General features: G+C 37.4%; 1 protein-coding gene across 2 annotated transcripts; it reads right to left on the reverse strand.

The window, feature by feature from the left end:
- Positions 1–2267: 2267 nt before the first annotated feature.
- LOC306885248 (putative tyrosine carboxypeptidase MATCAP2) lies at positions 2268–14224 on the reverse strand. 2 transcript variants are annotated; one of them, XM_079441655.1, is made up of 8 exons: positions 13980–14224; positions 11742–11963; positions 11301–11625; positions 7924–8067; positions 6852–6984; positions 5011–5316; positions 3963–4060; positions 2611–3556 (listed from the first exon to the last, which is right to left on the reverse strand). In XM_079441655.1, exons 2-8 carry the CDS (start codon positions 11795–11797, stop codon positions 3398–3400), a joined length of 1221 nt encoding a protein of 406 aa, XP_079297781.1. In that variant the 5' UTR covers positions 11798–11963; positions 13980–14224; the 3' UTR covers positions 2611–3397. The 2 variants fall into 2 exon arrangements, with proteins under 2 accessions (XP_079297780.1, XP_079297781.1); XM_079441654.1 differs by having other exon boundaries at positions 2268–3556; positions 11301–11968; positions 13980–14216.
- Between the last annotated feature and the right edge of the window lie 150 nt (positions 14225–14374).

A 14374-nucleotide genomic window follows, 5' to 3' on the forward strand; every position in this document is an offset into this window, starting at 1 on the left:
CGATAGGACAGTTAATTGACAGGAAGAGATGTGCGAGAAAGAGAGGGGATCGGGGAAAGTACATGAACCCAGACTTGAACTCGGGACACTCAAAGTGCAACAGCACTATATGCCCTGCCCTCGAGGCTATCGGCGCCAACAAAATAACCTTTTTTTTTTTTTTTTAGTATTTTATTTCAGTTAACATTTTATTGTATTAGAAGTAAAAAAAATAAAATAAAAAACAATGTTTTAGTTTTGGTTAACTGTACCTGGTTAGGACTGAGGCCAGATCCTCACAAGCTGCATGTAGCAGTAGAAAATCGCCTGAAGATGAAAGTGCTCTGTCATACTTCTGTCTATCTGCTTTTAGACTTCCTCTATTTATCTAGCAAACATTCACCTGTTTGCTCAACGTTAGGTTCTGACACACATGATCAGTGAACTTTACTCGCTCAGCAGATGAGCAAAAGACTAAACAGTAAAACACAACGTCAGTCGCTTCATGCTAATGTTGAGTCTCTGCTCTGATCATCTGCTGTGAGTTTACAGTTACAGCACTTCTGCTTTTGGGTAACAGATCTTTCAGATTTTCATGTGCACATTATCAAAACAAATATTAGCTTCGTAAATCCTCTTTATTTTTCTATAAATGGCTTGATGTGCATGTTGTAAAGCATGTAAAATGCAAGCCCTTGTTTTGTTTACACAGTGTGCTGTGCATATTTAAATTTGCATGTTAGGTCAAATCAAATATACAGTATGTTCTATATACATTGCACACAAATATACACCCATAAAGACATTTAAAACATGGATTTATGCTTTATTTAATTTTTTTCTGGCAGGGCAGTAAAGCTGTCCTGTGTGTCCTCTAGTGGCCACTTACCTTTACTGCCTAAATGTGCATTTCATAACTAAATGGAAAATTAATAAAAGAGCAGCTGTAAAAAAATGTTTATATGTAATTTATTAAAGTAGTATTTGAATCTTATAGTTAAACACAATTTTTAACATTAAATAATTTGAATGCATTATTTATATAATTTGCAATATATTTCCTATTAATAAATATATAATCAACTATTTTAAGTGAAACTCATCCTCCATTCTGTTCAAATGCCTTTGATTGCATTTGCATTTTTATACAACATTAATTAAAGCTGATGTAACAAGGATGGGATGATTTTATAGTCTCATTATTACTGTGATTATGAGTATACTATAAAATAAATAGAAGCCTCAGATCTCAGAAATCTCAATAAAAATGTATTGCATTTCAACATATATACTTATAACATATGTTCATATGTTATAAGTGTCATGAATGTCCACATGACACCACAATCCCTGTTTAATCCCACAGATTGCAGGAAGCGTGAATGCCTAGACCTAATAGAGATTAATGAGCCCTGACGTGTGTGTGTGTGTGTGTGTGTGTGTGTGTGTGTGTGGTTGCAAGCGCAGCTGAAAACTGAAACCCTTTGTCCTGCATGTCTGTCCTTGTACAGGTGTCAATCAACAGGTGATATGGTTACAACGACATGCGAAAACAGACACCTGTGGAAAGAGTTTGCCAAAGGATCACTTACCTTGTGTTTGAGAGAGCATTGTGGGAATGGAGATTGATCATTGCTCACTTGTAAACAATGAGCATACTTTGTTTGAAGTCATGGATAAAATCACCTGTAATTAAAGATCGAGTGGCCTGTGCTTGCATGCAGTAGGACGTCATTTCTACGTTTCAGTGGATTTTATGTCCCCATGAAACAATACTGCATATTTGACATAAAATGCTAATGAGTTTCTCATACATAGATGTGCCTTCACCTTGAAATAAGTTACATATATATTTTGAAATTAGCAGTTTTGAGTATTAGTTTATGCATCTTATTCTCTTTGACATAAAACACAAATTTTTGTTATATATTTTTATGCCATAAATCACGTGACTTGTTGGAAGTGACATAATTTCCTTGGAGGGAAAGCAACTCTAAGAACAAAGTATGTTGTAGTCATAAACGTTTCCTCATTTTGGATGTATCTAACATCGTAAAACATAACCTGTCCACCCTGTTGTGTCAATTTGTACCAGACATGAAAAAGTTGCTTTTCTAAACAGATGTTACATTCTTACTAAATGTTAATCTTACGCTAGCATGTTGTTCTTTTTTAGCTAGTGTTTTAACTGTCCACCCTGTAACACATTTCATTGTAAAGTCATGTAACAGGGTGGAAAATTAGCTAGAATGTGAATGAATGTCAAATATATATGTATATATATATATATATATTTGAATTTATTTTCCAACGAATTTAAAAGTCCAAAATCCACCAAGCTGTGTGAATGAGCCATTAAGATGATTCATAAGTAATGAATGGTCATGAACAATCAATATACAGCATAGATGCAATATACAGCATAGATTGATCTATGGGAAAATTGCAGGAACAGAGCAAGATCAAAGGGCATACACATCAACAATACAGTCAAGATAGAGCAGTTGTGCTAGTGAGATATTATTCATATACTGTATATTTAGTGTGTGACATTTAGCACTGTCTACTTCCACGAAGGACACTTTTTAAACAAATGTTAACATTTTGGCACCCAGAAAATGACTCTTTTGTAATCATCAGCTGTTTAAAATTAAAATCATCAAGTTATATTTTTAAATACATGCCATCGTAAATATGAATACAATTATATCATATAAGCAGTTTATAAGATACACAATTTAAAATGTCATAAAAATTCAGGAAATAAACAGCTTAAGGAACTTGTAGTACATATGGATGTTTGGCAATCTGTAATTTGGCCCCTCAAAAGAGAATGCACAAGACCTGAGAACCTTCAGAAGGGACTTAATGCTTTGCACTGGCTTTAAAAAATGTTTTACCAGAGAAAAACAAATAAAGCTCCATATGCCCCTTTATAGACTGATTGTTCCCAGAAATCTCTTTATTTTCCAATCCACCTCAGGGCAAAGCTCATTAAAACAAGAAAGAAAAAAAAAAGGCATTTAGAGCTAAAATTGAGCCTGCTTTGAAACTACTAAGATTTTTTTTGGTCATTTGTTTTCACGTTTTGTAAGATTGGTAATGATTAATGACTGTAATATAATTAATTTTCACATTACAGTAATCAAAATGAGATTTTTGTCAATTTACGTTAAATGAGGTACGAGAATGACAAGAATCTGAGGTGAGAGGCCCAAAGTGCCATTAAAATAATAATTTGAAAATTCAAAAATATTTAATGCTTCTAAAAATAAGCTTAATTTTTAATGCTAAAAGTAATTTCATCTTTCTTTAGTTTTTAGTGAAATATGACCTGAACATGTTCTTGTTTATGAATGGTAATGTATGACCTGGACAGGTTTTGTGAGATTCCTGCTGGAGGTCAGAGGTCACATGTTCAGATAAGTATGCATAGCTCCTCATCGGTTAACTGGTTGACCTCCATGATTTTATGAAGCTGCTCGGTGTAGCGCGCTTGGTCCTGCAGGAAGTGAGGAATCCGCACATGCTCCATCAGAGCCAGACTCTTCAGGCGCTCCACATCCTCATATGACACCTGCACAACACACACACACACATGGTTAAAAGCTGCATGATTTGGGGAAAAAATGAAAATGCAGTTTTTCTATCAAACTTTTATTTTGACGTAAAACCGCAAGAAGTCATTAAAGCTTCTTTTTGTGCTTCTCATCACAAGTATGGGAAGATGGCTGGCTCATGTTTTGTTCCCAAATGCACGTTAAACACACTCAAACTCAAAGGAGATGCAGAGATGGAGATCATGTGGGGCTGTGAATCGATTCGAGATGCTTAAACTTGAATTATGAGCTGCTCACTTGTAAACGAACACAGTGCTGCACTTCACTCAGCACATATATTTATTTAATTGAATATTGTGATTTAGCTTTCATTTCATTTAATCTCGCAGCAAATAAATCAAGTTAAGTGTGTCAATAAAGTACCTTTCCCAGAGCCATGAGCAGCTGGAAGTCAATCTTGTCTCTGTGTCTGAGGATCTTCAGGATGCCATCTAGATAAACCTGGTCCTTACTGAAACAACCTTAATAACAAAAATATTTTATTATTTACACGCATAAACACAATAATAATTCTGTAAGATGTCATAAGGCTTAGAATCACTGACCGATATATATTTCAAACGCCGATATATCGGTTGATAACTAGCATTTTTCAATTTTCGACATTGTTCAGCAATTCAGCAATACATCCTTCATAAGAATTTCTGGTTGCACTTTATTTTACAGTACATGCCTTTACATCTACTTACAGTGTATCAACCCAAGAAAGTACTGGTAATATTATGTAACTACATTGGGTACGGTTAGGTTTAGGGGTAGGTTCAAGGTTAGTACCTATTTATTACCTAGTTATTATAATGACTATAATAAGTACATAGTATGTACATGAGTAACAGGTCTGTAAAACAAAGTGCTACCGAATTTCTTTATTTGTGAAAAATACTACAATAGAATTACAGAATCAAGACATCACCATCTAAATAAATCTGTTTACCTTACAGATTTTTTTTTATCAAGTTCAAAGTATTATTTGTTCATATTTAGTAAATATTATGTAAAATAAATATCATTTTAATTTCAGCAATTGTTATGCATGTGTATTTGCTTTTTTAAAATTAAACAGTGTGACATCAAATATATACAAAACTACCAAATTTAGCTATAAGTTTAATCGCAACATATAATCATAGCAGTTAACAGTGTTCACTGTCTGTTTGATTACATGTCATTAACTAACTGCATTCATTTTACTGTACATTTCTGCCATATATGGACATCAACTTGACATAGACTCCACTGATAGGTTACTACTAAATATAATGTAGAAACTTTAAAATAGAAACGTCAATTTCCTGTAAAGCTGTTTTGCAACAATTTGTATCGTGAAAAGCGCTATACAAATAAACTTGAATTAAATTGAATTAATATCAGTTATCAGCCACCCTGCTCAGATATCGGCGTCATGCTGTACCTGGCAGTGCCGTGTCGGTCTGTCCTCGTTTGGCTCTGACGCAGTAGTCCCATCGCGTGTTGGGGTCGTGCAGGAACCGGCCCAGGTTGTGAAACAGCTGTGAGAAGGACATGCGGCTGGCCTGGTAGACGGTGTAGTAGAGCAGGGCGGCGCGCCACAGCGTGGGGTCCTTGCGGAAGAGCACGCTGTGGATGCTGGCCAGACCCTCCTCAGTGGGATTGATGGGCCGCAGACCGTGTTTCTTCCTGCCGCCGCTGCTGGCCCACAGCTGGTGACTGTTGTTGATGCCGCGGAAGTAGTGTGTACCTGTGTGATAGATGTAGAGGGGTTTACTCAAGCAACCAATTCAGAACAATCTGGATTCATTCATTCATATTGGAAGATCAAACTTCATCAAAAGTAATAGTTATTAATAACTAATAATTAATCATTTGTTGTAGTTACCAAATTAATCTCATTGTTGTCATATTATACAGAGGAGCCCCCACTTTTCGCAATAATATTCGAAGAACCATTCATTTGTAATGAGCAGGATGTTTAAAAATATGTTTTGATTAATATTTCTACCAAAATAAAACACTAATTTAGAACTTGGCATAACTCAAGAAAATGTAAGTATAAGCAATATTAACAAAGATGCTTTCACCATTTAAAATACATATAAAAATGGATGTAGATGATGCTTGATTTTTATAGAGAAGCTCAATTCATTCACAATTATAAGCCATTACCGCACCCCTTGTTATACACTTTAACATTCCTAAATTTAACTTTAGTATACTTTTTAATGGAAATAATATAAATATACTTTAATATACTGTAATATGATATACTTTAAAAGAATAGACTAAATGTAAGACACTGGACTGTATGCTAACTGCAATTAAAATGAAAATGTAGAATAGTTTAATTGATATAGCTTTTTTTGACCCACTTAAGTAGGACTTAAGTACATCTTTATATGCAAATTCATAATTACCTATATTGTCTTTGAAATATGGTTGAAGTCACTGCCGAATATACTGATAAGCATTTATGATAAACTAAAATATACTTTCATTTTTATTGAAAATTGTCATGTATTTAAATAATGTAATTACACATTTATGATGATTAAGTTGCAATTTACTCAATTTAAAATATATTAAATTTAAATGTTATACTGAACAACACATGACAGTTACAATTAGAATCAAACACTACTTTCCATGTGCTTTAGTATTTTAGGCAACACATCAAAATAAGTGCAAACATAATGAAATAAAATGTACTTTAAAGTAAAACTTTTGACAATTAAGTGTACTTTTGAAAAATGTACTTAAGTGTGTTAAGAAACATATTCGTGAAGGTGTCTCTTTTTAAGTGCACTTAAGTGTTCTTTTATTTTATTAATATTTTTAATGTACTTTTAAGATTACTAGTGCATTAATAATACAATTAACCACACTTCTTTTTCACAAGGGACTCACTTGTGACTACTGAACATATCTTTACCAAAGCATTGCAAACAATTGCTAGGTCAAGTCTCCAGCAGCCAACCCCTGATTTCTGAGCAGACCAACTGAGAAAGTGAAGCAGAGCGAGAACACACAGCGTGGGAGTGTAATTACTGTGGTCCTGACACTGAGCTCTGATACGCTCAGGGTGTAATAGTTCCTGACAGCAGGAACACAAGCTGTTGCCGACACGGACGGCTGGTTTTTCTGGGGCGACCGAGACACGATCCACAGTACAGAACAGAAAGGAGTGGAGCTGGTGGATCATGAAAGACTTGAATGTGTCTCACTATTCTAATATGAGACTGAGTGGCCTGTCAGATGCTGATATAGACAAACACGCACCGATTTCATGCCTCAGCATCCCCTCCAGCCACTGCTCTCTGGCAGTAGAGATGTTAATGGTGAGTGTAGGTCTGCTGTTCACCACAGTCATAGAAGCTCTGGACAGGAGGTCATCAGTGAGATTAACCACAATCTGCAGAGACAGAAAATTCTACAGCTATATCAACAGAATAATATCAATAAACAACACTACCATTCAAAAGATTGGGGTCAGTAAGAGCAGAAAACTAGCATATCAGAGTGATTTCTGAAGGATCATGTGACACTGAAGACTGGAATAATGATGCTGAAAATACAGCTTTTCCATCACACGAATAAATCACATTTAAAAATGTATCATGATCGAAAACATAAAGTCATCTTCAAGAATTGGCTAAAAACATATCACTTCCTTCATTATTTGACTCTCTAACATTAGCACTTTGTATTCTTATTCTATTCTTAAAAAAAATAACACTAATCTATTTGTTTTCTTTTTATGTATTATACAATTAACAAAAGCAAAAAAAAGGCCTCTAACACTAGCTTGCTCTATTCTTCTTCTATTCTATTCTGCAGGGCCTGGCCGTCCAGGAACTGAATTTGGCACCCCTGCTAAAAGGTCACAGTCCTGTAATTGAAATGAACAGGAATTGCTCCTGAAATAAACACTATGACTATTCTTTTTATTATATAATTAAAAAACAACAACAACAACAACAAAAACCCTTGCTACATGTAGTGTGTTAAGCTAACTGAGACTTATAGCACTCGCATATCATTGCTCTTTTGTTGATTTTGATTACTTCCATTGTCCTCATTTGTGAGTTGCTTTGGATAAAAGGGTCTGCGAAATGTAAATGTAAAAACAGTTATTTTAAATTGTATTAATATTTCTCAAATTTTGCTGTATTTTTGATCAAATAAATGCAGCCTTGGTGAGCATAAGAGACTTCTTTCATAAACATAAAAAAAATCTTACTGACCACAAACTTTTTGATGTTTTTGAGATTTTTTGATTTAATTAAAAGTGCAGTTAATAGACTGTGAATATGCATTTAAATGCTTCTTTCTAATGATCTCGCTCTCTCACCTCTCCCATGCATCCTTCCTTCTCCATGTATTTTTTGACATGGTACGAGATGCGGCTCTTGGTGAGGAGGTTTCCTCCAGTAGCCTGTTCAAACTTCTCATAGGAGCCGTATTTCTGCAAGGCCAACTCCATGATCCGCACAGCCTGAGACGACAGCAAACACTCAGGAGACAACTTTTACAGATAAATTCAGCAAAGCAAGGCCTCACTGATGGGGTCATTCTGTTAAAGGTATAGTATGACCAGGGGTCATTCTGTTAAAGGTATAGTTCACCCAAAAATGAAAATTCTGTCATTAATTACTCACCCTCAGCATACATTGCTTACGTGTGTGATACTCTCCAAAATGACGCTAGGGTGAAAATTACTCTCCAAAATGGCGCTAGGGTGAGTCACGAAGTCGTGTTTGTTTTCTTTGCGCACAAAAAGTATTCTCGTAGATTCGTAAAATTACGAGTGATGTCACATGGATTATTTTAACGATCTCCTTGCTATGTTTCTGAGCCTTGATTGTTTAAGGATCCTTGCTGTCTATGGAGGGTCAGAGAGCTCTCGGAATGCATCAAAAATATCTTAACTTGTGTTCTGAAGATGAACGAAGGTCTTACGGGTTTGGAACGACATGAGGGGGAGTAATTAATGACAGAATTTTCATTTTTGGGTGAACTATCCCTTTAAAAAACAGGTACAATTGCACTTGTGCTTTGAGATAAAACTGCGTAAGTGAAATATGCTTGCAGAAGCATAACTCAATATAACGCTCAATTGTTATGTCATGTACTGTATGTACAGACCTCAGTAAATAACTAGGCCATAGCTGGGGCTTTGGTGTTGTGTGGATTTATGAAAACAGATTTGTGATCCATCAGGATACGCCACAATGAGCTCAGCACTCTGAGAGAATCAATATAATGGTCTGAAATGAATCCATTTATCCTTTGCTGCAGCACACAGAGCTCTAATACAGCCACTATACTCTACATTTAAACATTAATCCATAAAATATAACTTGCTATGTTGTTTTTGTTGGCTTTTGCAGCCAGGAAAACTATTAGATCTCTGATGCCCTGTATAAAGTGCTCTGTGTTGGCTCTGTATAGCGGGAAACTGAATTAATAATGAACTCTTTAACCTTCAAAGAGGTTTATTAGTCTGACTGTGTTGTTGGCAACACATGAGCTGCTGAGCCTGAGATGCAGCTATAAAGATAAAGCACCTGTTTCTAACTTAATCCATGTTGAACGTACAGAACTAAAGAGTCACAGTGTTTATTTCAGGAGCAATTCCTGTTCATTTCACTTACAGGACTGTGACCTTTCAGCAGGGGTGCCAAATTCAGTTCCTGGACGGCCAGGCTCTGCAGAGTTTAGCTTCAACCTTAATTAAACACATCTGATCCAGCTAATCAAGTTCTTCAGGATTATTTGAAAACTACTGGTATGTGCGTTGGAGGAGGGTTGGAACTGTGGCCCACCAGGAGCTGGATTACGGGATGTGAATCAGAATACCTTATAGAAGATATGTGACCACAAAACCAGTCTTAAGTCGCTGGGGTATATTTGTAGCAATAGCCAAAAATACATTGTATGGGTCAAAATGATCGATTTTTCTTTTATGCCAAAAATCATTAGGATATTAAGTAGAGATCATGTTCCATAAAGATATTTTATACATTTCATAATACAAATATATTTACATGTAATTTTTGATTAGTAATATGCACTGCTAAGAACTTGATTTGGACAACTTTAAAGGCAATTTTCTCAGTAATTTGATTTTTTTCGTACCCTCAGATTCCAGACTCTCAAATAGTTGTATCTCAGCCAAATATCGCCCTATCAATTTTGAGAAATTGACCCATATGACTATTTTTGTGGTCCAGGGTCACATATCAGCATAAAAAAGGATGAAAGCAAATGAATGTTAAATGTGGCAGGTCATGAGTGAGAATCAAATAGAGACCTTGAGGGCAGATTTGCTGTGACTTCTTGCACACTACAGTTTTTTTATCAAGTTCAGGCCAGGTCAGCGCTCAGACAAACATGGACGAATCCTTATGTACATTTGCTAATTCTCTCCCAAGTCCTTTTTAAAGCAATGCAGCATGCAATAAAATTAAAAACAAAACCATTAGACATAAAAGCATTTGTTAATTTACATACTATCCACCTAAATAGAGTAGCATAAGTGCAACACATCACAACACATATGCTAAAGGTGTACAAATTACTATTTGGCTAATTTTGAGTATGCATAATTGTATGATTTTCAGTCTAGTATTACTCACAACCCCTTGCACAGTGCAGCAGGATAAATTTGAAGGAGCTCAAATTTATCAGTTGTAAACAGTGGCAAAGTATGAATGTATGTCTTGGGTGAATTTTAGGGTAACAAAATTTGTTAGACACTAATGCCACACGCAAGCATTGTGCACCAACTTCAGAATGCAATATGGCATGTCCAAATTCAGAGGCTGTATCCTTTAAAGGTATCACAGTGGCACGATGAAGGCCGTCCAGTTCAAACGTTGCCTTGAAATGCATCCTTCTTTTTCCAGGCCACAAAGGATACAACGAACAGATCCTTCGTGGACCAGACAATCCCAAAGTTCACTGCACGCTGGTGACAACAGGATTTTTTTGGGGAGAGAAAATGCCGAAATACATTTTTAAATAAAAGTACTGGGTCTCAACTTACTTGAATATTTAACAATACAAATGTTTAAAAAAACACTTTAAAGTGGTTCAAATGTTGACAAATCTTTCCATAGCTGACTAACTAACACAATGTAATTTAAAAAGGTATAGGGCCCAAAGCACCCTATGCAAGGGTACTGTGCACTTACAAGACATTGGACAAGCTTTTGTTGCATACTAGTATATGTAAAGGTGTGGTCACATTGTAATTTTGCCAAAAAAGTTCCCTTGGGTATAGTCAATGTATGAAACTCACACTGAAGTCACTTTCACACCAAACAGCTTTCTATTGGTTAGAGAGGCAAATTGTGTGAAACCCATTTCAAAATATGCAATGGTGAATCTTTTGTCTTCCCAATCGTAATGATTCCTGTTGAAATCACTGGATTCCATGTTGAAAAAAAAAAAAACAGCATATGCTGGATAGGTATGCTTTGAAGCATGGCAGCTGGTTTAAGCTGGTCCTTAGTTGGTCCTGAGCTGGTTATAAACTGGTCCTGAGCAGGAGCTCATGCTTAGGACCAGCACCGGACCAGCTTAAACCAGCTGCCATGCTTCAAAATATACCTAACCAGCATATGCCTCAGGCCCAGTTTTAACAAGTGTATGTTTGTGTCAGGATAACAGTGGATACCGAGTGAAGGTCCTTTATCTGTTCTGTGTGAGCGTATGGGCACTCACCTGTGTGAGGAAGCGGTCTGAAGCGGTGCTGTGCTTTGCTAGTACTTGTGGAGGCAGCGGGTTGCTGTACTCAAACTGAGGATTGTATTTAAAGTCTGCTTTGAAAAACCTGGCCTTCTCTTTCTCTACATTAGACGGCTTTATGGCAGTGAGGATGCAGAGCTTCTTGATTGAGTTCTCTAGATCACGAGCAGCAGGAAGCACTCTGGACAGCTGCGGGAGTTTGGTGCCGGCCGGGCAGCTGTTTTTGGGCCTGGGGATCGGGCAGGGGGACAGGCGGATGGCACTGCCCAGCATGGTGATGCTGTTAGTTTGCTTGGAACTGCTGGTGGAGAAACACGAGAACACAGACTGAGCGTGCCTGCTGTCTCTGCAACTAAAAGCCAGGCCACTCATCGTTAGAGGTGCAAGGGTCGGCAGGGGTCTGTCGCGATGCCTTACCGTGGAGACTCGTTTGGGGCACTTGTAGGAGGAGTGTTTAGGGCTCTCCTGAGCATCTGACTCTTTCTGCAGCAGTGTGTTGTAGCTGCTGGTGGCCGTGTTAAACAGGTCCTTCAGAATACCAGAGGATATGCACTCCAGACGCAGCTGACTGGGGCTCACAGGATTCTCCATGGGGCTTAGGACACAACTCTTAGACATTTCCATCTCTGGCCAATGGAGCTGTTCTGGAAGAAAATGGCACAAGATGGAGTACTACAATAATCTACTCAATTCTTAGTTCTCTTTGCCAGTGAGGCATAATAGGACTATGGCTATATATATATATATATATATATATATATATATATATATATATACATATACAATAAATACTTAAGGATGTACTACAGTGAATTGCTGTCTTGTAGTCCAGCTCATTTGATTCAAGGCTTAGACTTAAGAGGTTATGTCTAAATAAAGACTGAGACAAGAAAAGGGTTGTGTTTTTGATCGGAAGAGTCACATCTGAGTCAAGTCCGAGACAAAAAGAGGGTCGATTAATGTCTAGTCCTTTCAAGTCAAGTCTGAAACCAGAAGAAGGCTGCTTCAAGTCAAGTCTGTCGCAAATCAAGTCGCGTAACTTCTCAAACCAGAAGAGGGTCAAGTCTGAGTCAAGTTTGAGACCAGAAGAGGGTCACTTCATGTCAAATCCGAGACCAAAAGAAGATCGCTTTAAGTCAAGTCCATCACAAGTCAAGTCACATCATTTCTCAGACCAGAAGAAGAGTCACGCCGGAGTCAAGTTCGAGACCAGAAGAATGAGACGGCAAGTCTATCGCAAATCATTTTGCGTAATTTCTCAGACCAGAAAAGAGTCATGCCTAAGTCAAGTTCAAAACCAGAAGAGGGTTCCTTCAAGTTAAATCTGAGACCAGAAGAAGGTCGCTTCAATTCAAGTCCATTGCATTTTAAGTCGTGTCATTTCTCAGATCAGAAGAGAGTAACTTTATGTCAAGTTTACTTCAAGTCATGTCCAAGACCAGAAAGAGGTTGTGTCCGAATCAAGTCAGAGTCCAGTAGTAGGGTCGCTTCCGAGTCAAGTTTGAGACCAGAAGAGGATCGAGATCAGAAGATCACATCTGAGTCGAGTCTGAGACCAGAAGAGGGTTGCTTAGAATCAAGTCTGAGACCAGAAGTGATACGTTTCAATGACTGAGACCAGAAGAGGGTCACATCCGAGTCAAGTTCAAGATCATAAAGGGTCTCATACGAGTGAAGTCAGAGACCAGAATAAGGTTAAGTCCAAAGACCATGACAAGATAAAGACAATAAAAATATGGTCTTAAACTCTAAAGTTTGGTCTTGAGTAGGCTACTACAGCTAACAACCCCCTTTTGCCATGACAATATCAAAATACAGCACCAGGTGGAATTTCAAGTCAAGGAAATACTGCTGGTCTTAAACTTGAGACCAACCCCGTCATTGTCAATTCAGTGTTGCGTCCCCATTTCCCTGGAAACAAAATCTCCTTTGCCCACTTAACCTTGAATCCAACAATAGACGAGAAACAGATCCGAACATCACAGTGAAAGGAGCACGCTGTAAGCAGCTCTTTCACCGTCTAGTGAGTTGACTTCACAGACCAGGCTAATCCTATTAGAAAGCACAACAAATAATATTCCCCATTCAGCATGACAATGATGCTCTGCATTCAATGATCCTACAGGCTTTCGTAATCCCAATCTGTTCCACATCCGTCACTTTGGATAAAAACATCTGCTAAATGAATAAATGTACTGTATTTATTACATCATCTCAGGAGGATAGAATAAGGATGCATATACTGTATCAGTGTTAGGTCATGTGGCTAGTCCACGTGTCTCTGCGAAATGATCCCAGGCCATCTCTGACAGGTGCACTGATGTAGAAGGACCACAGCCTCAGCATCACAGAGCCACACTAGTGAAGAAGCACATACTGTCTGTCTATGCAGGGCTTCACTGGATGATCTAGCATGCATAAAGTATACTTGGAAACGCTAACACGTATGTCTATGCATTTGACAGGATCTCGTTTTACTTTCTAAAGCCATTTTTGTAATTAAGTAGTGTCGCAGTAGCCTAATTTAGGTGGACTCGAATCAGTTCCTTTCAAGTCTCTGCAATTAATTCTAAGAAATCTCGTTTTAGTTCAAGTCCCTAAAGCAGTAGGTCATTATGTGCATACACTGTAACATCAGCATATTAACAGACTCACCTGTAACTTCAATGGATTCAAGCATCATCTCGCTTGTGCTGCGCAGCATCAACTTTTCACCCATGAAGCAAATGTGCTCATATAAAACAATGAAGCGCACAAACGACACGATAAATGCTCAGTAACGCGGTTATAATATCTTGAATATGTCCAGCGCAGAGTAACGCAGTAGTTTGCAAATCTCCGTTTGTAGGATCTGAGCGCCTCAATCTCTTCTGTCTGGAGTCTCGTTGCCATGGTGCGCTGTGTCAACGTCACTTCCGCTTCGAGTCGAGATATAATTTATTTTAAAGTTATTTTATTAAATAAAACCTTTATTCAAAGGCTTTTGTCTTTCAAACACACTGAATTGCACAAATTCATATTATTTCTTATTTACATGTAATGCAGGCATT

Source organism: Barbus barbus (genome assembly GCF_936440315.1).
Source record: "Barbus barbus genome assembly, chromosome: 19".
Taxonomy (NCBI): Eukaryota; Metazoa; Chordata; class Actinopteri; order Cypriniformes; family Cyprinidae; genus Barbus; species Barbus barbus.